Genomic DNA, 26,083 nt, shown 5'->3' with positions numbered 1-26,083 from the left:
TCCATGGGGTGGGCGGCTGCGGGCGCTGCCCTGGGCGGTGGCACCGGCCCGAGGACGGGAGGCTGATGGGGTGGGGGCACAGGGGACAGGATGGAGCTGGATGCCCCCCAGGCGTAGGACGTGCAGTCCCCAGGGCCGAAGGAGGAGGAGGAGGAGAAGCCCCTGCCCCGGCTGCCTCCCCCATGCTCCGTCGCTGCTGTGGAGCCTTTGGCATCGCACGTGGGATCTCCACACCCGCCTGTCCCCTCGGTCGCCCCGGCAAGGAGGGCACGGGAGGCTCCTCGGCTTTCCGTGCCCCGGCGGGGAGCGGGGGAAGGACCGCAGCGAGCCCGCGGTGGGACCCTCGGGGGCAGCGCCATGCAGCCCCTCACCCTGCAGAACCTCTCCATGTAAGCCCCTCTCGCTGCTCTTCCCTGCACCCCGCAGTTTATCCTCAGTGTGCCGGGGAGGGGAAGGAGAAATCCACCAACTCCTCTCCAAACTCCCTGGTTTTCCCTTTTATCTGTTTTTTTTTTCCCCCCTCGCAGATGTTTCCAGCTCCTCATGTTCTCCTGTCAGACCCAGGTAGGTGGATGTGCTTTACTAACCCCTGGGTGGGCAAAGGTGCCCGTTCTGTGACTTCCCCCTGAGCTGACCCGTTGCTTTGGGGGTGCCCCTTGTCCTGGTGGGGGCTTTGCCCAGGGGTTGGTGTGTGCCCACCCCGAGTGGCACCGAGCCCCGGGCAGGGAGGGATGTGGGGATGGAGCCCAGAGGGGTCGTGCCCACACCAGAACTTCTCGTGCCCATCAGCTCCGACCTCGAGGGGCTACAGCTGCGGGCTCAGCGATGGGGATCCCACCCCTCTGAACCCTCTGGAGGGTGTGGATAAGCCTGGCAGCGATGCCATCCCGAACAGGTGACACGTTCCTTGCAACCTTGCTCGGGCAGGGACGTGCCAAGTCCGCCAGCCTTGAGCCCCCGGGGCCGAAGCCGCCGCCGCCGAGGGGGTTAACGGGGTCTGGCCCCCCATCAGCGGGGGGGTGTGAGGTTTGACACCCTCTCCCACCTCCCCCCGCACCCTCTGCGGCCGCACCGTCCCTTTTTGTGGCTTTAGAAAGGCAGCGCCTTTTAAAATCCACTGTTCCACATCGGCACCCTCTGCTCCAGCGCCCGAACAAAACCCCCGGGGCTGCATTAACACATCCAATACATCCTCGGGACCTTTTTATCTTTCTTTTCTCCCCTCTTTTATTTTTTTTTTCTTTCTATCTTCCCAAGGTAAATGCTTTTATTTCTTTGAAAATGAGAGGGGAAGGGAAGTGCCTTTGATGGAGAAGGGGCCGCCCCCCAAACCCACCTCCCCCGACAGCCCCAAAGCCTTTAAAGCACATCCTGGCAGGAAATGAGTCCCCCCGGCACGCACAAAGGTGGGGAGGGAGTTGGGGGGCGTGTGGAGGGCGGGCAGTGCCCCCCACCATCCCACTGCTCCTTGCAGGGCTGGATACCCTCGAGCCTTCCCAGGGAGGTGATGCCACAGCCCAGGAATGCGGGTGGTAAATCCTATGCCCCCTCCCTGGGTGATTCTGTGCCCCCAAAACTGGGCAGTGGGGTCCCAAATGTCCCACTCTCCAAGCAGATGTTCCTCCTGGAGTGTCTTTCCTTCCTGCTGCTTTTGGGGCTGAGGTCCCTTGGGTGCTGCCCTGAGCCCCCCTTAGACCAGGATTAAAACGAGTTTCCTGTTGAGAGGGGCTGGTTGGAGTCTGGAGCAGGATGAGGGGTTCCCACCACCACCAATCCCCCTCCTCACCTCACCTGCCCTAATTAGCTCCTGTTTTCCCTCCAACGACCCTCGTGTGCTGCTGTTGCCCCGTTAGAATAAGCCATGGAGCTGTTTGGGGTGTTTATTCCACACTCAGGATGGATTGGGAGGGGATGGCTCTGCCCCTGGGACACCCAGCCTGGCTCTAGGGGGTCTCCACCCCCACGAAGGACTCTGTGGGTGTTTCACCAGCTCAGCTCCTGCACCCCAGACTGCCCTGGGTACCACCTGGGCTGGCTCTGCTGGGAGGAAACATCCTCCTCAAGCCTGGGATAAAAAGGAAAGTCTCTGCCTCTCCTAATCCTGATCCAAAGCATCTCTTGGTCCCTGTTCCAGTGGAATTGGGTGTCTGGGAGCTGCCTTTGTCCCCACACAGGGGTGGAAGGTGCCCATTCCCAGCCCTGCCAGGCTCCCCCCTCCACCCACCCACCCACCCATCCATCCATCTATCCCGCCCCTTGCCATCCCAAAACGAATTGATTTTATTTTTCCCTTTGTAAACAAAGGGGGAGAACCAACCGTCTCCTAATTTTAAGCAGTATGTGAGGGACCAGGGGGCCATGACGGACCAGCTGAGCCGGCGGCAGATCCGGGAGTACCAGCTCTACAGCCGGACCAGCGGGAAGCACGTCCAGGTGAACGGCAAAAGGATCACGGCCACAGCCGAGGATGGCAACAAATTCGGTGAGAGTTTGGCCCCGCCAGGGGTCCCCCTGCCTGTGGAAACACCCGGGAAGTGTCTCTTTCCAAAGAGTTTTGCAGAGGGAATGGGGGGGTTGGGGTGTGTTCCAGCCCCAGCTGTTTTTATACCCCAAAATCCCCTCACAAATAACTCCAGTGAGAACTCGGCTCCAAAGAGCCCTGACCTCAAAACTTCCAAAATCTTGGATTTCTGCAGTATTTATATCCCTAAATTTAGGGCTTGTGCTTTCTAATCTCTTCCTGGCATGAGACAAAACAACTTTTCCTGGAGGAGAATCTCCTGCTCCAGCATCCACTTCCTAAATATCCATAGGTATGGGCAGAGCCCACCTGGAGCAGATCCCACCTTTCCCACACCACTTTTCCCATGGGATTTTCCACACCTGCCCTCACAGCCCCACAAAGTCCAGGTTGGAATCCCTCAGAGCTTCAGGAAAGGCTTTTCCAAGCCCAGTGACCAGCGTGGCTGATTCACCACCACCTTTCCAGGGCTTTCCCTGGATTCTCCTGGCTGGATCCACTGGGATCGTGGGGTTTGGTGTTGCTCCCAACCTCTGGAGCTGGGACTGCTGTGAAAGAATGAGGATAATTAATCCAGGGGGTGCTGGGCTTGGAAAAGCCCTTCCTGAAGCTCTGAGGGATTCCAGCCTGGTGTTTGTGGGGCTGTGAGGGCAGGGGTGGAAAATCCCATGGGAAAAGTGGTGTGGGAAAGGTGGAATCTGCTCCAGGTGGGCTCTGCCCATACCTATGGATATTTAGGAACCAGATACAGGAGCAGGAGATTCTCCTCCAGGAAAAGTTGTTTTGTCTCATGCCAGCTTTCCCTGGATTCTCCTGGCTGGATCCACTGGGATCGTGGGGTTTGGTGTTGCTCCCAACCTCTGGAGCTGGGACTGCTGTGGAAAAATAATGAGGATAATTAACCCAGGGGGTGCTGGGCTTGGTCTGGCCCTGGAGAACCCATTGAATCCCAGCAATGTGGAGGCCCTGGAGGAGAAAGGAGTTGGTGCCTCCACCCACCCCTATTTTCCACATTTCTGCATTTCCACAAAGCCCTTTTGGCATCTTGGATTGGGAGATTCCCTGCCCTGCCCTGGCTGTGGGATCTCCACGCAGGGATGGGCAGATGGAGGCAGGGAGGAGGAGATGGGGGGGATTTGGGTGCTGGGAGCTCTCTGGGGGGTGTCACAGCCCCCATGGGACACGTCCCCTCCTCCCAGCCAAGCTCATCGTGGAGACTGACACCTTTGGGAGCCGCGTGCGCATCAAGGGGGCCGAGAGTGAGAAGTACATTTGCATGAGCAAGAGGGGAAAGCTCATCGGGAAGGTGAGTCCTGGCCCCCCATGCTCCCCCTCTGTGCCCCCAGGACCCCCCTGCATGTCCCCACAGCCCCTGGAGCTCAGCCCAGGCACCCCTGAGATCCTGGGCCCCCTGTCCTCAGTCACAGGGGGTATATGGATGCATTGGGGGGCTCTCCCTGACCCCCCAAAAGCTGCCAGACCCCCTTTTCCTCCATCAGCTGTGAGGAGAACCCCCTGGGGAGCTGCTCCTGCTGCATCAGGGTTGAATCTGTGGGGATGGGCTGGGAGGTGACAGAGATGGGAGTTTGGGGTGAAAAGGTGTTGGGAGCAACAAAGGTGGGTTTGGGGGGTCAGGGCTGGGCTGGGGGGTGATAAAAACAGGCTGGAGGGTGGCAGAGGTGGGTTGGAGGTGGCAGGGATAGTGACAAAGATGGTCTGGGGGGTGGCAGGGATGGATTGGAGGTGGCCAGGGCTGGGCTGGGGATGACAAAAAGAAACTTGGGAGGTTTCAGGCATCAGCTGGAGGGTGCTAGAGATGAACTTTGGGGTGCCGGAGGTGAACTTTGGAGTTCCAACACCTCTCGAGTCCCACTCCCCAGCAGCCCCCTGCAGACCCTCAGAGCCCCCTGTCCTCCTTCTTCTCCTCCTCCTCCTCCTGCAGCCCAACGGGAAGAGCAAGGACTGCATTTTCACCGAGATCGTGCTGGAGAACAACTACACGGCGTTCCAGAACGCGCGCTACGAGGGTTGGTACATGGCCTTCACCCGCAGGGGCCGCCCCCGCCGCGCCTCCCGCAGCCGCCAGAACCAGCGAGAGGCTCATTTCATCAAGCGCCTGTACCGGGGGCAGCTGCCCTTCCCCAACGCCGAGCGCCAGAAGCAGTTCGAGTTCGTGGGCTCGTCCTCGCCCACCCGCCGCTCCCGCCGCACCCGCGCCCCCCGCACGTAGCGCCCGCACCCGCCCCTGCCCCTCCCCGGATTCTCCCAGCACTGCGTGTTCCCCGTTTTCCTGAAAATTCTGGATTTTTAGACGTGCACCCCGCGTGGGGAGAGAACGGTTTGGGTGTGGGTGGTGAGGTCCTGAATCCCTGGAGCATCCCGTGGTATCCACGTTTGGCACCCAGTGCCTTTGCCCGCTGCCCTTGGAGATGGTCCCTGGGGGATCCCCTGGTACCCACACTCACCACCCAGTGCCTTTGCCCGCTGCCCTTGGAGATGGTCCCTGGGGGATCCCCTGGTACCCACACTCACCACCCAGTGCCTTTGCCCACTGTCTTTGGAGGTGGTCCCTGGGGTCCTGAATCCCTGGGGGATCCCGTGGTACCCACACTCACCCCCCAGTGCCTTTGCCCACTGTCTTTGGAGGTGGTCCCTGGGGTCCTGAATCCCTGAGGGATCCCGTGGTACCCACACTCACCCCCCAGTGCCTTTTCCCACTGTCCTTGGAGATGGTTCCTGGGGTCCTGAATCCCTGGAACATCCCGTGGTATCCACGTCTGGCACTCAGTGCCTTTTCCCACTGCCCTTGGAGATGGTCCCTGGGGTCCTGAATCCCTGGGGGATCCCGTGGTACCCACACTCACCACCCAGTGCCTTTGCCCCCTTCCCCCAGAGGTTTGTCCCTGTGCCACCAAGGGCTGGGACACATTCCTGTCCCACATGGACTCTGCTCTCAGTGCCAGGGATGGATGGATGGATGGATGGATGGATGTCCCCACTGGAGTGGGATACAGAGCCCACCCCCAGCCCTGGGGCCAGCAGGGTGCTGTGCCCATCCCTGTGAGGATGGAGCAGGTGCTGAGGACCATGGAATGCCTGTCTGTCTGTCTGTGCACCTCCAAGGGCTGTCCAGGCACACACACCCCAGGACCAGCACTTGTACCCCCCCAGCCGTGGGGTCTCCACGTTATTTATTGGAGGGGAAGGTCTGTGCCCTCTCCCAGGGGCACTGGGGGGAGTGGGTTACATGTGGGTGCCCACCAGATCAAAGAGAAACCACCTTTAGGTGATTTTATTTTGCCACTGAGCGGGTTTTTTGTGTTTTTTTACCCGTCCTGCTGTTTATGAGTCAGTTTTAGGCCTTAAACAATTAGACTTTGGAGTTTCTTTGTGTAAAGGAGGAAACCCCGAGGCAAATAAAAGTGAGTGTCGAGACTGATGGGGCCTGGAGGTGTTTTCCTTCCTGGGCTGAGGCTTTGCCACAGGCTTTGTGCCTGCTGGGATGGGGGGAGCCCAATTCCCCTTGGCACAGGGTGCCCTGAGCTGGGGGAGTGCCAGGGATGGATGCTGAGGGGCAAGGGAATGGAGGTGGCTGCAAAGGGCCCCCCCAGCCCTATCTGTGCCCCCCAGTTTGTGTTCTGGAGGTGGCTGCAAAGGAGGCCCCCCAGCCCCATCTGTGCCCCCCAGTTTGTGTTCTGGAGGTGGCTGCAGAGGAGGCCCCCCAGCCCCATCTGTGCCCCCCAGTTTGTGTTCTGGAGGTGGCTGCAAAGGGGGACCCCCAGCCCCATCTGTGCCCCCCAGTTCTTGTTCTGGAGGTGGCTGCAAAGGGGGCCCCCCAGCCCCATCTGTGCCCCCCAGTTTGTGTTCTGGAGGTGGCTGCAAAGGAGGCCCCCCAGCCCCATCTGTGCTCCCCAGTTCTTGTTCTGGAGGTGGCTGCAAAGGAGGCCCCCCAGCCCCATCTGTGCCCCCCAGTTTGTGTTCTGGAGGTGGCTGCAAAAGGGGACCCCCAGTCCCATCTGTGCCCCCCAGTTTGTGTTCTGGAGGTGGCTGCAAAGGGGGCCCCCCAGTCCCATCTGTGCCCCCCCAGTTTGTGTTCTGGAGGGGCTGCTGCATCCTGGTGAACAGGGCATCACCCTTGGAGTGCTACCCAGTGTGGTACCCCCTGTTTTGCCCCCCCCGAGTGGTACCTGCTGTTCTCCCTCTCCCAGGGCATCCCCTTCAGCCCCCTCACCCACTGCTCCCCCCCTGAGCATCACTCTAGTCCTGGTACCCACATTTCCCCTCAATTGGCACAGCTCTTCTGTTCTCTGTGCCCCCCAGGGCATCACTCTTGGAGCAATACCCAGTGTGGTACCCCCTGTTTTCCCCTCCCAGGGTGGTACCTGTTGTTCTCCCTCTCCCAGGGCATCCCCCTCAGCCTGGTAGCCAGTTTGGCACCCACTGCTCCCCCCTGAGCATCACTCTAGTCCTGGTACCCACAGTTCCCCTCAACTGGCACAGCTCTTCTGTTCTCTGTGCCCCCCAGGGCATCACCCTTGGGGTGGTACCCAGTGTGGTACCCCCTGCTCTGCCCCCCAGAATGTTCCCCCAAAGGCCACCACCCTCCGAGCTGGTACCCAGCTTGGTACCCCCTGTTCTCCCTGCTCAGAGCCACTCCTCAGGCCGCCCCCCCGTGCCCGAGGCTGTGCCCCCTCCCCTTAATTGCCTTCCCCTCTGACAATGCCCTGGGCGGTGGCAGCCGGACCCGGGGGCGGGGGGGGCCCTAATCCCCAACCCGGGGCTCCCCCAGCCCCTACAAAGCCCCGCCGGCCCAAAATTATAACAGTTTGAGTTAAATGAAGCTTTAAAGCAGAAGAGAAATGCAACACCCGGCAATTAGGGGCGAACAAAGCGCCCGGCGCCGCTGCCCAGGTGTGGCGGCCGGAATTAGCCGAGCGGCCACGGTGATTTTATGGTTCCCCTCCCGTTTCCTTCGGCCCCACAGCCCCGGCTCCTTGTTCCTGCAGGAATTCGAGACATTCTTGAAAGGAGAAGGCTTTGAGAAAGGAGCCGCCTGGGTCTGGGCCCTCCCTGCCCCCGCCGCCCCCTCCCCAATTTAACCAAAGCTTCAAAGGTAGAGGAGTTCCCTTTGTGTAATCTCCGCTTTAATTTTTCCCCCGTCCCCTTTTTTTTTTTCTCTTCTCCTTCCCAAGCCCTTCCTCTCTTTTCTTTCAGGGTTTTCCCCTTCCTCCCCTCTCTTTCTTCTCGACCTCCCGGGATAGAAAGGGCTCAGAAGGGTGAGTCCTTTTTAATTATGGCTGGAGAAGGAGAGAAAAAAACCCTCAGACTGTTTCTTTCTTGTTTTTTGAGGTGAGACCTGGGGCGGGGGGCGGAGGTGGGGACAGGAATGTCCTCTGTGCAGAAAGTGCACTGGAGGGTGTCTTGCCCTGCCACAGCCTGTCCAGCCTTTCCCAAGGCTTTGCTCTCCCGTGGGATGGGGATGCTCAGGGGATGTTTGAGGGGCTGGAGGTGCTTGAGGAGCCTGGGGATGCTCAGAGGGGCTGGGGATGCTTGAGGGACTGGGGATGCTTGAGGGACTGGAGATGCTCAGGATGCTGGGGATGCTCAGGATGCTGGGGATGCTCAGAGGGGCTGGAGATGCTCAGGATCTTGGGGATGCTTGAGGGGCTGGAGATGCTCAGGATCCTGGGGATGCTTGAGGGGCTGGAGATGCTCAGGATATTGGGGATGCTCAGGATGCTGGGGATGCTTGAGGGACTGGAGATGCTCAGGATATTGGGGATGCTCAGGATCCTGGGGATGCTCAGGATCTTGGGGATGCTTGAGGGACTGGAGATGCTCAGGATCCTGGGGATGCTCAGGATCTTGGGGATGCTTGAGGGACTGGAGATGCTCAGGATATTGGGGATGCTCAGGATGCTGGGGATGCTCAGAGGGGCTGGGGATGCTCAGGATCCTGGGCATGCTCAGGATCTTGGGGATGCTTGAGGGACTGGGGATGCTCAGGATCTTGAGAATGCTTGAGGGGCTGGGGATGCTCAGGATCCTGGGGATGCTTGAGGGACTGGGGATGCTCAGGATCTTGGGGATGCTTGAGGGACTGGAGATGCTCAGGATCCTGGGGATGCTCAGGATATTGGGGATGCTTGAGGGACTGGGAATGCTCAGGGAGCTGGAAATGCTCAGAGGGCTGAGGATGCTGGAGGGGTCTGGGGGGGTTGCACAACCAGCAAGAGCCACCCCCAGAGCACCCACCTGGCTGCAGAGCAGAGGGGTGCCAGTCCCCAACCCCAATGCCATCCCCACCCCTGTGATCCTTGTGCCTCAGTCGTGACAGGAGGGTCCCATGAACAGCACTGGAGGTGTCACTGGGGTGACAGGGACAGGTGTCCCCTGAGACATGGGGAACATCCAGAACAGCCCTCCCAGGATGGTTGTCACTGGGCTCCTTTGGGGTGCTGCCCCTGGAAACCCAACAACCCTGCAAGGGGGAAATGGGGCAATTTTGGGTCTGGCAGTGGCTTCACAGAGGGGGACAAGGGCTGTGTCCACTCTGGGAATGTGGGAATGCTCCTTAGCCCCATCTTGCAGGGTGGCAAGGGCAGGGGATGCTCCTACATGTCCTCCATCCCTCAGAGTCCAGAGGATGCTCCTGTACCCCCTCCATCCTTCACAGAGTCCAGAGGATGCTCCTGTTCTCCCTGCATCCCTCACAGAGTCCAGAGGATGCTCCTGCACCCCCTCCATCCCTCACAGAGTCCAGAGGATGCTCCTGCACCCCCTCCATCCCTCACAGAGTCCAGAGGATGCTCCTGCACCCCCTCCATCCCCCACAGAGTCCAGAGGATGCTCCTGTACCCCCTCCATCCCTCACTGAGTCCAGAGGATGTTTCTGCACCCCCTCCATCCCCCACAGAGTCCAGAGGATGCTCCTGCACCCCCTCCATCCCTCAGTGTGTCCAGAGGATGCTCCTGTACCCCCTCCATCCCTCACTGAGTCCAGAGGATGCTCCTGCACCCCCTCCATCCCTCACAGAGTCCAGAGGATGTTTCTGCACCCCCTCCATCCCTCACAGAGTCCAGAGGATGCTCCTGCACCCCGTCCATCCCTCACTGAGTCCAGAGGATGCTCCTGCACCCCCTCCATCCCTCAGTGTGTCCAGAGGATGCTCCTGCACCCCATCCATCCCTCACTGAGTCCAGAGGATGCTCCTGCACCCCGTCCATCCCTCACTGAGTCCAGAGGATGTTTCTGCACCCCCTCCATCCCTCACAGAGTCCAGAGGATGGTCCTGCACCCCCGCCATCCCTCACAGAGTCCAGAGGATGCTTCTGCACCCCCTCCATCCCTCACAGAGTCCAGAGGATGCTTCTGCACCCCCTCCATCCCTCACAGAGTCCAGAGGATGTTTCTGCACTCCCTCCATCCCTCACAGAGTCCAGAGGATGCTCCTGCACCCCCTCCATCCCTCAGTGTGTCCAGAGGATGCTCCTGCACCCCCTCCATCCCTCACAGAGTCCAGAGGATGTTTCTGCACCCCCTCCATCCCTCACAGAGTCCAGAGGATGCTCCTGCACCCCCTCCATCCCTCACTGAGTCCGGAGGATGCTTCTGCACCCCCTCCATCCCTCACAGAGTCCAGAGGATGTTTCTGCACCCCCTCCATCCCTCACAGAGTCCAGAGGATGCTCCTGCACCCCCTCCATCCCTCAGTGTGTCCAGAGGATGCTCCTGTACCCTCTCCATCCCTCACAGAGTCCAGAGGATGCTCCTACACCCCTCTATCCCTCACTGAGTCCAGAGCATGTTTCTGCATCCCCTCCATCCCTCACTGAGTCCGGAGAATGTTCCTGCACCCCCTCCATCCCTCAGTGTGTCCAGAGGATGCTCCTACACCCTCTCCATCCCTGGCTGAGGCCGAAGGACGCTCCTGCACATCCTCCGCGCTCCATCCCGCCGGTTGCGGCGGGAGGCGGTCGCTGTGGCAACGTGCCGTGCGGCGCAGGGGAGGGGATGCTCGGCGCAGGGATGGCTCCCGGCGGACGGGCAGAGCTGCCTGCGGCGGGCCATGGGCTGCCCTGAAGGTAGGGCCCTGCACCCCTCACCCCCACACCTCCGACCCCCACAACACACCCCCGGTGGCCTCTTGCCTTAAGCCTGGCATTGGTGGCACCGCCGGGACCGGGGGCGACCCAGCGGGGACGCGCGGGGGGCTCTCTGAGCATGGCCGGGCTTGGCTTTGGTGGGGTGCATGAGGCGGTGCGTGGTGCTGGTTGGAGCGGGGTAAGTGCATTCCCAAACTCCTCCCTGCCCCGCTGCGGGCACTCCGGGGCGCTGGGCAGGGGGGCTGAGCCCCCGGCGGGTGCCACGGTGGGTTCAGGCGCCCGAGCAGCCCCGGGCGCAGGTGGCAGCCGCCCGAGCAGCCGCTGCGATCGTCTTCATGCTTGAGAAACTGGGTTAGTGGTGGTGGGGAGGCGGCCACGGCCTCGATTATTCATGGGCACGGCCCTCGGGGGGCGGCTGGGGCCGGCAGAGCCCCTTCAGCGCGAGGGTACGGCGGCATCTCGGGCTGCTCATGGATCAGCGAGCCGGGCTGGCCCTGGCGCCAAAGGACACGTGTGTGCGTCCCCCTGCGGGGGTATCCCCCCAGATATTCATCTCTGGGTGTGCATCCCCCTGATGTGCATCCCTGGGTGTGCATCCCCCTGATGTGCGTCCCTGGGTGTGTATCCCCCCCAGATGTGCATCCCTGGGTGTGCATCCCACCCCAGATGTGCATCCCTGGGTGTGTATCCCCCCCAGATGTGCATCCCTGGGTGTGCATTCCCTCCAGATCTACGTCCCTGGGTGTGTATCCCCCCCAGATCTGCGTCCCTGGGTGTGTTTTCCTCCCGCCGTTATTCATCCCTGGCTGTCCATCCCTGGCTGTGCATCCCCCTGGGTGTACATCCCTCTCCAGATGTGCATCCCCCTGAGCATGGTTCTCCCCCAGATGTGCTTCCAGGGGGTCCAGCGACCCTTCTCTGAGCCAGGACAGAAACTGAGGCAGCAAAAAGCAGGAACGCAGCGCTGGGGAGAGGACCCAGAGAGGGAGCTGCTGTCAGCTCTCTCCCACACAGAGCCGGGAATAGACGCTGGATCCCAGCGCTGCGGCACCAACGCAGCCCCGCCGCCCCCGGCGGGGTCCAGCCGTGCCACCATTCCCGTGCCAGGTGCCTGAATTCCCAGCCAGGCCCGCGTTCCGAAGGGCTCCAGGGGGATAAGAGTGGTCACAACCTCCTTGCCCTGCCCCAGCCCAGCCCCGGGGGCTCAGCCCAAGGATGGGGCTGGATCGTGACTCCCTGGGGGCTCAGGATGTGGGGGGATCAACTCTCCCTTGCCAGAGCCGAGCGCTTGATTTGGGCAGATCCTCCGCACCTCCCGGCCCCGCGGATGGAGATTCGCGCTGGATTTCCCCTCCCAGGGCAGCGGGGGGTGGGTGCCGCCCTCGCAGCACCCCCAAACCCAGCCTGGGGGTCGGGACGTGCCACCCCCCTCACACCATCCTGCCGCAGCCCAGTGGGGTGCTCAGCCCCCCTCGCTCGGGACTGGGGATGCCAAAACCGCGGCGAGGGGCTGTGGGGGGAGCGGGGGCTGCCGTGCCCAGCTCGCAGCGGGGGCTGGAGAGGGGTCTGGGGGTCCGGGCTGCTCCTGGCAGCGGGGCAGGCCGGGTTATCTCTGCTTTCCTCCCTCTTTGTGCCGGGGAAGCGGGAGGAGCGGGAGCCAATACTGCTTCGTCATGATGCCGGCTAATTCTCCTCTTGTTGGGAAAGGGACTGAGCCAGCAGCGAGGTGGGGAGAGACGAGCGGCACCCACCCATCCATCCATCCACCCACTCATCCATCCATCCATCCATCCATCCATCCATCCATCCACGCGCTCCTCCACCCATCCACGCAGCCTCCCACGCACCCACCCCCGCACGCCCGCCCCGCCGCGGTTATCGGGCGGCGGGCGGCGGGGCTGGCGGGGGCAGATAGGCTCGCTCGCTCGCCCGCCCGCCCGCCCGCTCGCCCGCCCGCGCCCCGCTGTCACGCTCTCGGATGCGCCGCAGCCCCGGTAGCCCACGCGGGATCCGGTGGCCGGGCCAGCAGAGCGAGCCAAGGGCATCCCCCCGAAGCCCCCCGAGGCCGGAGGGATGCGGTGGCCCCCCGCGTAGGTGAGTGAGGGGCTGAGCGGGTCGGTGGGGACGGGGACGCGGGTGGGCGACGCGGGTGGGGGACGCGCCGCCGCGGTGGGTGCGGGGGGGACGGTTGGTGCGGCCGCTCTTTGCGTTCCCGTCGCCTCTCGGTGCCGCCGCTCCCTTTCCTGGCTCTCCCGGGGGACTCGGAGGGGGTTGAAGGGAGCCCCATGTCTTGTCCTCCCCTTCACCCCACGCCCTGCCCTTGCCCGGGGGCCGCGGGGACAGGAAGGGCGGTGACCCGGGTGGGGGACGTGGGAACAGGGGGTTCTATCGCCGACCCCTCCCCAAGTCCCCACCTGCGACCCCCCTGCGACATCACGGTGTGTCCAACACTCCACATCCCCCACCGGGACACTCCCTGCCCTCCTTCCCTGGGGACATTGCCACGGGCACCGTTTATTCCCAGGGGAGGAGGAGGCCAGGACTGCCCTGCCATTCCCAGCCCCACTTGCTGAGTGAGTTTGTGGGGTCTCAGTGCTATTACTGGGGCTGCACCCCCATCCTCCCTCCCCCCGTTGAAGGGGTTTGATGCTCCCTGGCTGTGGTGGTCCATGGACATGGGATTTTGGACCCCCCCCATCTCCTCCTGGCCCCATCCAGCCCCCCTGGCAAAGCACCGAGGGGCCAAATTCCCATCTCCCCATCCCCGTGGAGCATCGAGGGGCTGCCTGGGGGAGTAATTTGGGGTGCAAAACGCGGCCCTCCCAGTTCTTGGCCATGAATGGAGCTGCCTCCAAAGGGGGTTCAGCTCCTGGCTGTGGGCGTGCAGGGTGGGTGGCCAGGCAGGGCTAATTCCAGCCTTTCCCGGGAAAACCTGGGCCACCAGCTGCCACCTCGGCCCTCAGGACGCCCCAGCCACATCCCCAGCGTCCTGCCAGGTGGGCGTCCTGCTGTGACAGCCCTGGGGTGTCCAGGGCCACCCACTCTGGGGTGCCCATGCTGAGCATCCCTGGGGGCCGTTCCCAGAGCTGGCACAACTGGAGGGTCCTTGGGGACCGGGGTGGTGTCACCCCCAAACCCACAACGGGAGCCCCGGAGGGCGCGGCCTCCGCACACACCCCCAGCGGGTCCCTCCGCGTGCGGGATGAGCAGGCTAATCCCACTTTAATCCCAGATTACGTGCCACGTGAGCCGCGGCCCAAAGCGGGCAGCGGCGTGGCCAGCGGAGCAGGGGGGCCGGGCACGGATCCCCCCCCGATCCCGGAGCTTTGGGGTGAGGGCCCTGTATCCCCACTCTAAACTTGTTCGGTGGCTCGGAGCCTCCTGGCAGCGCTGAGGGAGCAGGAGAGCGGCTGGGTTGGCCCAGATTCCTTGGATGGGAGGAACCGAGGAGGTGGAAATGCCTCTCCTTCATCTCCATCCGCCCCGGGATGGGGTGGGCGGGTTGATGTTCCTGCAACCTGGGAAACCGAGGCAAGGAGCATCCCTGTGTCCTTGGCGGGATGCACCTTCCATGCCAGGCATGGAAAAACCCCTGGGGCCAGGCGCTGGCAGCGAGTGGCTTTTAAGGCCACCGGGGTCCCCGAGCAGGGTGCAATGGCACGGAAGCGATGGGCTGTCAATGGCCACGGGGTCGCTCCCGCCGCCGGGAGATGCTTCGGCGAGGATGGAAAAGGGAGAAAGAGGACAAAGGAGGAACCGGACACCGTTCGGCCGCGGGTCGGGGACCCACGTGCTCCCGTGGTCGCGATCAAGTTGCCGGTGGGGCCCCACGTGCCTCGGTTTCCCACGGCGGTGAGCGGGGAGGATGCTCGGGGCCTCTCCCGGGCTGTGTTTGTTTGGGGGTTGCGTTGGGAGGAGCAGCAGGAGGAGGCCGAGGCTGGGCTGGGAAACACCGGACGCCGTTCCCAGGGCTGGCGGGAACTGTCTGTTCGGGGAACTTGTGACCCCGAGTGTCGCCCCCACTTCCAGCGCTGGCGGGGAGCCGGGGAGGCCGCGGGGACTCGTGCCCTGCACCTTGGCAAGGGCAAGGAAGTGAGGATGAGGAGGATGGCGAGGGGAGGAAGGCTGGAGGTCCCTGCCTGCTCCCCCATGGGCAGCTGGGGGGGGTTCTCACCGCCTGGCCCCTGGCCAGGGCCGGGGACTGATGGCTTTGGCGGCTGCGAAAAGTCAAATCCGGATTTCCTCGGGGTGGGGAGGAGGGAACCGGCCTCTTCCCGCTGCAGCGCAGCCCTCGGCACGGCCCCCCTGGGACAGGAGGGGGGGGACCGGCAGCCCCACATCCCAGTTAACCCCCTGCCAGCACGTGTCCTGTCTGTCTGTCCATCCCTCCCTCCCTCCTCCATCGCTCTCCCTTTTCCTTTCCTCCCCACTCCGGGAACGCGCTCTGGGTACCCTCAGCATCGCCCTGGGAGGGGGGCACGGTGTGTCCCCCCCTTCTCCCCGCTCCCCCTGGCCCTCCTGGCCGGGAAAATCCCAAACACGCTTATCTCGGGAACACGCGGGGCACCTGCCAGCGGGGCTGCGGGGAGATTGGATGTTGCCATGGGGAGCGCGGCTGCCATCGGGGCGGTGGCTCCTGCCTGCGCCAGATAAGATGTCCCCGCGTCCCCCAGCGCCGGGGGGGGGACGCAGGCTGACGACACCGTGTCCGAGCTGGTTGTGCAGGCCTGGCACCCCTGGCCAGTTTTTTGGCATCTCTCCGCACCCCCTGGCTCGGTGTTGTTTTCCTTCCCCCCGGCATCCGCATCCACCCGTTCCCGCAGCCGCCCTGCCCTCCCGCAGCTCCGGCGCTTCCTCCGCCATCGCATCCATCTGCTCGCTGCCACCGCGGCCCCGCCGGTGCCCCGAACGCCCCCGGGGGTGTGACCGAAGGCGGGGGGCTGCCCTGGCTCCGCCGCTGGAAAGTGTGAGCTCATGGATGTGCCCGGACAATGCCGCCTTGTGCCGCCGCTCGGTGCCGGTCCGGGTGTGCCCGTCCCACCGGCACCCGGCACTGCAGACCCTTGGGAGGGCTGGGGGTTGGGGGTGAGAGGGTTAAAAACCCTTCTCGGTGGCAAATCTGGGGGTTATTTGCGGCAGGGAGGTCTCGAGGGCGGGGAGATGGAGCTGCCGGCAGAGCCTCCTGGTGCTGGGCTGGACCCTCGGGCGGCAGCAGGAGGATGCTCCCGGAATCCTCACATCTGCTCCTCTCCACCTCTGCATTCCCCAGGGCCTTGATTCACCTGTCCTGGGAGCTGTGGGGCTGTGGGACAGCAGGGCTGGCGTCCCCAGAGGTGGTGACATCCCCCCATTCCATGGCCAGGCTGCCGGGTCGGGGTTCAAGGCCCGAGGGTTCCGCGGGGCCGCCGCTGTTGTCGCCCAACTGACACGAGGGTTTTCCCAACTCCCTCTGAAAGGAGAAGTTTTGAGGAGAATGGGGAATTTTCCCCTTTGTGTGTGGCATTGTAGGTGTAAAGCACGGGGAGTGCTGAGGCCCCGGGGGGCTGTGGGGGGCTGAGCACAGCACGCCCGTCCCGCTGGAGCCTTCTCGAGGCTGCCGGACAAAGGGCGTCATTCCCGCTGCTCCCGCTTGCCAGCACTGTCAGCAGCCGCGGGCACGGGCAGGGGACACGCAGCTGGCACGGGGGTCCACAGGGACAGCGGGGGATGAGGTGGAGCTCCACCATCCTGTGAGTCACCGTCACCTCTCCCGCCTCCCTTGCAGAGGGAACAGCCGAGCCCCAGCCTGGTGTCGGCGCCCAGAGGGATGTGGAGCCACAGAGGCAGCGGTGAGTGAGGGAGTGCCCCTGGCCTGTCCCCTGCCTGGGTGACAGTGGCATCCCCTGGGAAGCCTGTCCTGCTGCCAGCACAGCAAGATCTGGCATTGGGGATGTGCCAGCCTTGTGCCATGGTAGGGTCTGGTGTTTGGGGGGCTGCCAGGCTCCGTGGCAGGTGGGTGGTGGGAGGTGGGCACCCCACCTCAAACCAACCTAGGGGTGCTCTGTGCCCACCCTGGCTGTGCCCCCCAACCCTCTGCTGTCCCCACAGGACCCTGTGACTGACACAACCTCTCCTGCCCACAGCTGAATGGAAAGACTGCAGAAGGTAAGGGAGGGCGTGGGCAGGGTCCTGCGGGGTGTGGGCAGAGTCCTGGGGGTCGTAGGAAGGGTGCTGAGAGTTGGAAGGGTGCTGGGGGATATGGGCAGGGTGCTGGGGGTTCAGAAAGGGGGTCTGGGGGTACAGGACACGGTTCTGGGGGTACAGAAAGGGTGCTGGGGGATATGGGCAGGGTGCTGGGGGCCTGAAAGAGTGCTGGGCGTACAGGACAGGGTTCTGGAGGTACAGAAAGGGTGCTGAGGGTACGGGAAGGGTGCTGAGAGTTGAAAAGGTCCTGGGGGATATGGGCAGGGTGCTGGGAGTCCAGAAAGGGGTTCTCGAGGTCCAAGCAGGGGTTGAGGGTACAGGGCAGAATTCTGGGGGTACAAAAAGGGTGCTGGGGGTCCAGGAGAGGGTTCTGGGGGTCCAGAAAGGGTGCTGGGGGTACAGGGCAGAGTTCTGGGGGTACAAAAAGGGTGCTGGGGGTCCGGGAAAGGCTGCTGAGGATACAGGACAGTTCTGGAGGTACAGGACAGTTCTGGGGGTACAGGAGAGGGTGCTGGGGGTACAGGACAGGGTGTTGGAGGTCCAGAAAGGGTGCTGGGAGTACAGGACAGGGTGTTGGGAGTCCAGAAAGGGTGCTGGGAGTACAGGACAGGGTGTTGGGGGTCCAGAAAGGGTGCTGGGGGTACAGGCAGGGGCTGGGGGTACAGTACAGGTTTCTGGGGGTACAGAAAGGGTGCTGGGGGTACAGGACAGGGTTCAGGGGGTACGGAAAGGATGCTGGGGGTACAGGAGAGGTTTCTGGGGGTACAGAAAGGGTGCTGGGGGTACAGGCAGAATGGGGAGCCTGGCACCCAGGGGAGGCACACAGGGATTGGTGGCCAAGGGCAGAGATTGGTGACCAAGGACATGGGCAGTCATGGGATGCTGTTGGCAGGTCCCTGCCTTCCTCCTCCTCCTCCTCCTTCTCCCAGCCCTGCCTGGCAGCACCATCTAGTGGCAGCATGTCCTGGCCAAGCCACTGTCCCCTCCTGGCTGTCCCCTGCCCTGGACCAGAAGGCTGGAGTAAGGGAGACCCCAGTGCCCACCCAGAAATCCCCCATCCCCGAGGGTACCTTGTCCTGGGGCACTGAGATCCTGCTGTCCCCGGGCCCCCCTGCCATGCACCAGAGTCCCAAACACAATCCTGAGCCCCTTTCTGGCCTAAAATCTCCCCTTTTCCATCCAGCAGCCACTGACCTCCCCTGGGAGCGTCTGCTCTTCCCGTGGATCCAGCGTTCCTGGATCGCCCTCCAGCATCGTGGTAAGAAGCCATTCCCACACATCCCTTCATCCATAGGGTCGGCATGTGCCCCCCTAAACCCTCCCCACCACCCTGGCAGTGCCATGGAGGGTGTCATCCCTCCCCATTCCCAAATATCCCCTTTCTGCACTCAGAATGAAGGTGGTTTTCCTTCTTTCCAGGCCAAAATGGACAACGAGGTTCTGGGCTACAAGGACCTGGCTGCCATCCCTAAGGACAAAGCCATCCTGGACATCGAACGCCCCGACCTGATGATCTACGAGCCACATTTCACCTACTCGCTCATGGAGCACGTGGAGCTGCCCCGGAGCCGGGAGGTGAGGATGTCCCTGAGCCCACCTGGGTCCCCTGGGGGGGCTTGGGGGGCCACTGGGGGGAATCCCAGCTGTGGGGCTGCTGGAATAAAAGGGAATAAGGGGGTCACTGGGGAGAATCCCAGCTGTGGGGCTGCTGGAATAAAAGGGAATAAGGGGGTCACTGGGGGGAATCCCAGCTGTGGGGCTGCTGGAATAAAAGGGAATAAGGGGGTCACTGGAGGGAATCCCAGCTGTGGGGCTGCTGGAATAAAAGGGAATAAGGGGGTCACTGGGGGGAATCCCAGCTGTGGGGCTGCTGGAATAAAAGGGAATAAGGGGGTCACTGGAGGGAATCCCAGCTGTGGGGCTGCTGGAATAAAAGGGAATAAGGGGGTCACTGGGGGGAATCCCAGCTGTGGGGCTGCTGGAATAAAAGGGAATAAGGGGGTCACTGGGGGGAATCCCAGCTGTGGGGCTGCTGGAATAAAAGGGAATAAGGGGGTCACTGGGGGGAATCCCAGCTGTGGGGCTGCTGGAATAAAAGGGAATAAGGGGGTCACTGGGGGGAATCCCAGCTGTGGGGCTGCTGGAATAAAAGGGAATAAGGGGGTCACTGGGGGGAATCCCAGCTGTGGGGCTGCTGGAATAAAAGGGAATAAGGGGGTCACTGGGGGGAATCCCAGCTGTGGGGCTGCTGGAATAAAAGGGAATAAGGGGGTCACTGGGGGGAATCCCAGCTGTGGGGGTGCTGGAATAAAAGGGAATAAGGGGGTCACTGGGGGGAATCCCAGCTGTGGGGCTGCTGGAATAAAAGGGAATAAGGGGGTCACTGGGGGGAATCCCAGCTGTGGGGCTGCTGGAATAAAAGGGAATAAGGGGGTCACTGGGGGGAATCCCAGCTGTGGGGCTGCTGGAATAAAAGGGAATAAAATGGAAAAAATGGAATAAAATGGAATAAAATGGAATAAAATGGAATAAAATGTTTCTCGCCTCCTGCAGCGCTCCCTGTCTCCCAAATCCATCTCTCCCCCTCCATCTCCAGAGGTGAGTACTGACACTGCTTGGGATGCCCGTGGGGGCTCCGGGCAGGAATTGTGGGGAGGGTTGTCACGTGAAAAGGAGGGGTAGAAATGCAAAGATTTCTTGTCCCACCTGTATTAATATAAAGTTATTACCTATGAGCATCCTTAGAAAAAACCTTGGACAATCCAGACCAGCCTGTCTGATTCTGGACAGAACTCTGGAAGGATTTCTGATATTCCTGTGAGAACTCTCTCTATGAGGATAGTCTGTCAGCATCCCCAGAATATCAAAGCTTTTATACCACCCAGATCAGCCTGTCGGACTCTGGACAGAAGGATTTGGTCTGGAAGGATTTCTGATATTCCTGTGAGAACTCTCTCTTTATCCAGGGAGAACTTTATGAGCAGAGTCTCTATAAACATTCCCAGAATATCAAAGCTTTTGTACAACCCAGATCAGCCTGTCTGTGTCTCACTTAAAGAGACAACGCTGGACAGAACAGGTGTTGGGAAAGGTGTTGGGAAAGGTGTTGGGAAAGGTGTTGGGAAAGGTGTTGGGAAAGGTGTTTGGAAAGGTGTTTGGAAAGGTTTTGGGAAAGGTTTTGGGAAAGGTTTTTGGAAAGGTTTTGGGAAAGGTTTTGGGAAAGGTTTTGGGAAAGGTGTTTGGAAAGGTTTTGGGAAAGGTTTTGGGAAAGGTGTTTGGAAAGTTTTTGGGAAAGGTGTTTGGGAAAGGTTTTTGGAAAGGTTTTGGGAAAGGTTTTGGGAAAGGTTTTGGGAAAGGTTTTGGGAAAGGTGTTTGGAAAGGTTTTGGGAAAGGTTTTTTGGAAAGGTGTTTGGAAAGGTTTTGGGAAAGGTGTTTGGAAAGGTGTTTGGAAAGGTTTTTGGAAAGGTGTTTGGAAAGGTGTTTGGAAAGGTTTTGGGAAAGGTTTTGGAAAGGTTTTGGGAAAGGTTTTGGGAAAGGTTTTGGGAAAGGTTTTGGGAAAGGTTTTGGGAAAGGTTTTTGGAAAGGTTTTGGGAAAGGTTTTGGGAAAGGTTTTGGAAAGGTGTTTGGAAAGGTGTTTGGAAAGGTTTTTGGAAAGGTTTTTGGAAAGGTGTTTGGAAAGGTTTTGGGAAAGGTGTTTGGAAAGGTTTTTTGGAAAGGTGTTTGGAAAGGTTTGGGAAAGGTTTTGGGAAAGGTTTTGGGAAAGGTGTTGGGAAAGGTGTTGGAAAGGTGTTTGGAAAGGTGTTTGGAAAGGTGTTTGGAAAGGTGTTTGGAAAGGTTTTGGAAAGGTGTTTTGGGAAAGGTTTTGGGAAAGGTGTTTTGGGAAAGGTTTTGGAAAGGTTTGGGAAAGGTTTTGGGAAAGGTGTTGGGAAAGGTTTTGGAAAGGTGTTTGGAAAGGTGTTTGGAAAGGTTTTGGGAAAGGTGTTTGGAAAGGTTTTGGGAAAGGTGTTTGGGAAAGGCGTTTGGAAAGGTTTTGGGAAAGGTTTTGGGAAAGGTTTTGGGAAAGGTTTTGGGAAAGGTTTTGGGAAAGGTTTTGGGAAAGGTTTTGGAAAGGTTTTGGAAAGGTTTTTGGAAAGGTTTTTGACACTCTGCAATGAGACCACAGAAGAAAGACAAGAAAGAACCTTCTCTTCTCTACAGCAACTCCTAAAATAATTTTATTAATGATAACGTTGAGCTTCATGATTGTATTTAATTGATGACAAAAAAACCCAAAGGAAACCAGCACAAAACACACTCCACAGACAAGCACAACAAACTTAAGTTTCAATACAACTCAAGCAGCACAAACCCCCCACAACAGACTTAACTCACAACAGGAAACCACTAACCAGAAACACAACAACCTAAAACACAAATTTAAGCCCTCTCAGTAGCAGAGCAACAAAAAATACTGCACACAACATTCTAAGCAAAAGGAAATAACATAGAGCTGTCCCCCATTAAGGAACTCCACACCTTAAAGGAACACAATAATCAATATAAGGAGGACACACACCCAGTGAGTTACGAGGTGCAAGGCAAGGTGGAATAGTTATTAAAGTAGCAAAATGCAGTTTGTGAATAAGGTGCCTACAGAGTAATGATGTAGCCCAGGGAAATTAGTACCAAAGTAGCTGTGGGATAAAAGGGAAGGTGCAGGAGAAGGGTCGAAGGTACCTTATAAGTTATAAAGTAATAGGCATAGGATAAGACATAAGATAGTAAGTGTGAAGTAACAGGCATTGAAAGAGTATAAGGCACAGAGAGGACTTGGTTTCTCAGCCCTACATTTTCCAAAGAGGTGGGAGGAGACAGGGCAGCTCCTCTCAGATACTCCTGCAGAGACTGTGGCATTTCTCCCCAACTTTTGCTCATGTCCAATCTCTGTTTATGCCTTTTTTTCCCTTAGGTAGTTGAGTGACTATAATCAATAATAATTCGGGGTATTTTTTATTTTTGGGGGTGATAGATAAGACAGGCCTGAGGGTTGGCTCCCTGTGTCCCCAGATGTGGCAAAGGAAGGTCGTGTCATCTCCATAACACTCCACTTTGTTCACCTCACCAGTCTGGCTTCGGCACTTTCAGGAGGCCACTGGAGTCTCTCTGTCCTCTGACAGGGGTTCAGCTCCAGGGGCTGAGGGGTTCCCCTTAGCCCATCAAGAGCTTATCAGGGTTATCACCCCACAGGGGGTCTCGCTGATCACCATCCCTGTTTTTCCCCAGGTCATCCGGGAGTGGTTGGAGAGCCGGCCCCCCACCAGCACCCCCGTGCCCACCTCGCGCCAGGGCAGCTCCTCCACCCGCAGCAGCGTCCAGCACTTCCACCGACCTGGTACGGCCCCCTGGCACTGGGACCTCCCCACACCGGGACCCCCAGCACTCCTGCCCCACCCTGGTGGTCCCTGCAAGCCCCTCTGCAGGCCCGTGGTCTCCCATTCCCAGCCCATAACCCCATTTTTCCCTCCAGAGACCGACACGACAGAGCTCAACATATACAAGAAGCCTCCGATCTACCGGCAGAAGGGTGAGTAGGGGGGTCTGTCCCATGGGATGGGGCACCCCAAAAGGCACTGCCTCACCCCCCTGTGCCCCACAGACCACCATTCCAGTGCCCACCATGGGAAGCATCTCATAGAGGACTTGATCATCGAATCCTCCAAGTTCCCGGCGGCGCAGCCCCCAGACCCCAACCAGCCTGCCAAGATCGAGACCGACTACTGGCCGTGCCCCCCATCCCTGGCCGTCGTGGGTAGGTGGGAACAGGGGGTTTATCCCCCTTGGAGACCCCATGGCATGGTGGGAAAGGCTCTAACAAGCCCTGTTTTCCCACAGAGACGGAGTGGAGGAGGCGGATGGCCTCCAAGAGAGGGGAGGAGGAGGATGAGGACCTGACGGAGGAGATGAAGAACCTTCGGGAGCTCCAGAAGCAGGAGCTGAGCAAGGTGAGGGGCACAACAGGCAGGTGGCACTTGGTGAGGGGTTGGGAGGGTGTTGACTCAGCTCCCAACAAACATTCCCTTCATCCCCAGGTCACCTCCAACCTCGGGAAGATGATCCTGAAGGAGGAGATGGAGAAATCTCTGCCAATCCGGAGAAAAACCCGCTCGCTGCCGGACCGGACACCCTTCCACACGTGTACGTGGGATGTTCCTCCTGCAGCCTGTCCCTTCCCTTCCTTACCTGCTGGCTCTGGCTGCCTCCACCCTGCCTGCACCCCTGCCTGCACCTCCCAATCCCTGCCTGCACCCTGCCTGCACCTCCCAGGCCCTGCCTGCACCTCCCAGTCCCTGCCTGCACCTCCCAGTCCCTGCCTGCACCTCCCAGTCCCTGCCTGCACCTCCCAATCCCTGCCTGTACCTCCCAGTCCCTTGCCTGCACCTCCCAATCCCTGTCTGCACCTCCCAATCCCTGTCTGCACCTCCCAATCCCTGCCTGTACCTCCCAGTCCCTTCCTGCACCTCCCAATCCTTGTCTGCACCTCCCAATCCCTGCCTGCACCCTGCCTGCACCTCCCAATCCCTGCCTGCACCTCCCAGTCCCTGCCTGCACCTCCCAGTCCCTGCCTGCACCTCCCAGTCCCTGCCTGCACCTCCCTGACCATCTCTGCTCTCTTCCAGCCCTGCACACGAGCTACAAGAGCTCCTCCCTGCCGGCCTCAGGCAGGAGCACCCTCACCCGGGTGAGTGGGCAGCAGCTGCCCCCCTGCACTGCTGGGGTCACCCCCCCATCAGGAAGGGTCTGGGGGTGACCCTGCTCTGACCCTGTCCCCTGTTCCCTGTCCCCTGTCCCCTGCAGCTGCAGTCGGCAGAGTTCGGCTCGGTGGGGAGCGAGAAGGGCAGCCCAGGTGAGGATCAGCCCATGGATTGGGGGTGATATTGTGCAAAGGGAGTGTGGGGGTGTTCTTGAGATCCCCCTGGGAATGTGGGAGTGTCCTGGGGAATGTGGGGGTGATCTGGGGCATGTCTGGGGGGATGTGGGGATTGGAAGTGCTGGGGCAAATGGCTCAGCAGAGGGAGAAAAAAACCCCACTGGGGGCTTGTCATCATCCAGGGGAGGAATGTGGGGAGGGTCACAAGGCTGATCCCTCCTTCTCTCTGTTCTCCAGCCCTGCAGGTAAGGACTCACCTGGCTGCCAGGATGGAGGCCCAGCGAGAGGGTGATGTATAATGGCACGGGGGGGCCACCAGGGCCACCTCTGTGACTGGTGCCAGAGGGTGAGGGGCCATCTGGAGGGAGGGTGTGCCATCCCAGGCATTGCCCATCACCTTGGCATTGGTTCAGGGTGGGGAGAGGAGCCCTTTGGGGGGAAGTGGGGTCAGGCTGACACCAGGCTCTGTCCCCAGAATGGCCAACGTGGGCGCATGGACAGAGGGAACTCCTTGCCCAGCATGTTGGAGCAGAAGGTGAGCAGGGCTGGGGGGGTTTGGATGAATCTGGGGTGGTCTGGGGTGGGCTGTGAGAGGGTCTTACAGGTGTGTTTACCCCACCCCTTGCAGATCTACCCCTATGAAATGCTGATGGTGACAAACCGAGGCCGTGTGAAGCTGCCACCCGGCGTGGACAGGACCAGACTGGAGGTAGGGGCTGTGCCAGGCTCAGGGGGCACAGAAGAGGGTCCCCTCACCCCCTCACTGTCCTCTCCCCCTCACAGAGACACCTGTCCCCTGAGGATTTCCTGAAGGTCTTCGAGATGCCCCCGGAGGAGTTCAGCAAACTGGCCCTCTGGAAGCGCAACGAGCTGAAGAAGAAAGCCTTCCTCTTCTGAGCCCTCCTGGGCCTGAGCCCAGTCCGTGTCGCGCCGTGTACCCGCTTTAGGGCTCTCAGCCGGTTTTTAGGGTCCCCCCTTCCCTGCACCCCCAGATCTGCCCCCCCAGCCTCGCTCCTCCCGTGGGAAAAGGGCTCGGGGAGGGCTCGAACCTGCCTCGCCACGGGGTGATGGGGCTGGGGCAGCCCCTGCCCTGGGGCAGGCACGGTTCAGCCAGGAGGGGGTTTTGGGGGGTCTCTGGGCTTCGTGCCCCCCTTCTCCCCCACCCCAGGAGTGCTGGCAGGGGCAGTGCCTGGCTCTGCTTTCGGCCGGCCGGGAGCGCGCTGGGTGGGCAGTGGGGGGGTTCCCTTCCCACTGGGGGTCTGCTGCCTGTAACTCCCCCAATCTGAGCTGCCCCTGTGTCCCCCCGGGGTGCCCTTGTGCCCCCTGGTGTGCCCCTCTGCCACTTGGAGACTTGGGAAGAGCCTGAGGGCCGACTCACTGCCAGACTGATGTTCTCCTGGACAAACCAGGCTGCCATCCCACCTGGCCCCCTCTCCAGCCCCCACTCCCACTTCGGACATCCCCCCAGGCCCCTCCTGTGCCAGCTGCTGCAGCGAGGACCCCAAGGACACTGCCAAACCCCCTGGCACTGGGCTGGAGCAGGGCAGGGCTGGGAGGGGGATCAGGGAGAGCACCTGGGATGGGGCAGGGGGTGGCAGAGTGGGGAGGGGAATCCCAGTGGGACCCTGAGGCAGCTCCTGGTGCATTTCCATGCCCACAGTGGGGGGGATGCACTGGGGGGGGTACAGGAGGGGAGTGGGGGATGCACTGGGGGGTGCAGGAGGGCACTGGGGCATTGAATGGGAGGTGCAGGAGGGCACTGGGACTATGAACGGGGATGCAGAAGGGCTCTGGGGTGATGAACTGGGATGATGAAATGGGCAACAATGAACTGGGGTAATGGATTGGAGCGCAGGGCACGGCTCGATGGACACTGTGGCCACCGGGGGTCGGGCAGTGCCCCTGTGCCCCCCACCCGCGGCCGCACAGGCAGGGCTCGGCACCGGGCAGCACCTCCCCTTCTCCCCCCTCTCCCGTCCCTTCTCCAGGCACACGTTTTGGGCAGGACCCCCCGCACCCCCCACCCCGCTCCCCGGTTTCTGTTTCCAGCCACTTTCCAACCGCTAGACCTTGTTGGGATGTAAAGAATGTAATTTATCGGGAATTCACTGGCCCATACTTGCCTTTCACTGCTACAAACGACATATCTATAAATATATATATAAATATGGGTTGTTTTCGGACTGGACTACAGTGATTCACTTTCTCTGTTTTTGTTAGAGTTTATTTTATTTGCTGGTGTCGGAGAATCCGCGTGAGAGTGATTTTTTGCTTACAATTAAAGGTGAAATGGCTTTATCCAGGTCGGCTCCGCTGCTTTGCTTCCCCCCTCCCCGCAGAATCCCCCCAGACCCCCCGTTCTCCCC

At 60.6% G+C, this 26,083-nt stretch overlaps 2 protein-coding genes across 3 annotated transcripts; both read left to right on the top strand.

Moving 5' to 3' along the window:
* The first annotated feature begins 357 nt into the window (after positions 1-357).
* FGF17 (fibroblast growth factor 17) lies at positions 358-4,751 on the top strand. 2 transcript variants are annotated; one of them, XM_071579145.1, is made up of 5 exons: positions 358-389; positions 528-564; positions 2,305-2,482; positions 3,721-3,827; positions 4,464-4,751. In XM_071579145.1, the coding sequence occupies exons 1-5, from the start codon at positions 358-360 to the stop codon at positions 4,749-4,751; spliced, it is 642 nt and encodes a 213-aa protein (XP_071435246.1). The 2 variants fall into 2 exon arrangements, with proteins under 2 accessions (XP_071435246.1, XP_071435247.1); XM_071579146.1 differs by lacking the exon at positions 358-389 and having other exon boundaries at positions 535-564; positions 2,338-2,482.
* Positions 4,752-10,513: 5,762 nt separating this feature from the next.
* On the top strand, positions 10,514-26,015 carry DMTN (dematin actin binding protein). The gene is made up of 17 exons (XM_071579253.1): positions 10,514-10,606; positions 16,392-16,455; positions 16,715-16,771; positions 17,994-18,068; positions 18,230-18,385; positions 19,364-19,408; positions 22,073-22,181; positions 22,317-22,373; positions 22,446-22,598; positions 22,682-22,791; positions 22,879-22,984; positions 23,467-23,528; positions 23,645-23,693; positions 23,955-23,962; positions 24,193-24,252; positions 24,346-24,426; positions 24,501-26,015. The coding sequence occupies exons 3-17, from the start codon at positions 16,754-16,756 to the stop codon at positions 24,612-24,614; spliced, it is 1,203 nt and encodes a 400-aa protein (XP_071435354.1). The 5' UTR covers positions 10,514-10,606; positions 16,392-16,455; positions 16,715-16,753; the 3' UTR covers positions 24,615-26,015.
* The last annotated feature ends 68 nt before the right edge of the window (positions 26,016-26,083 follow it).

This window comes from Pithys albifrons, chromosome 29 (genome assembly GCF_047495875.1).
Source record: "Pithys albifrons albifrons isolate INPA30051 chromosome 29, PitAlb_v1, whole genome shotgun sequence".
NCBI lineage: Eukaryota > Metazoa > Chordata > Aves > Passeriformes > Thamnophilidae > Pithys > Pithys albifrons.
This window is presented reverse-complemented; position numbering and strand designations above follow the sequence as displayed.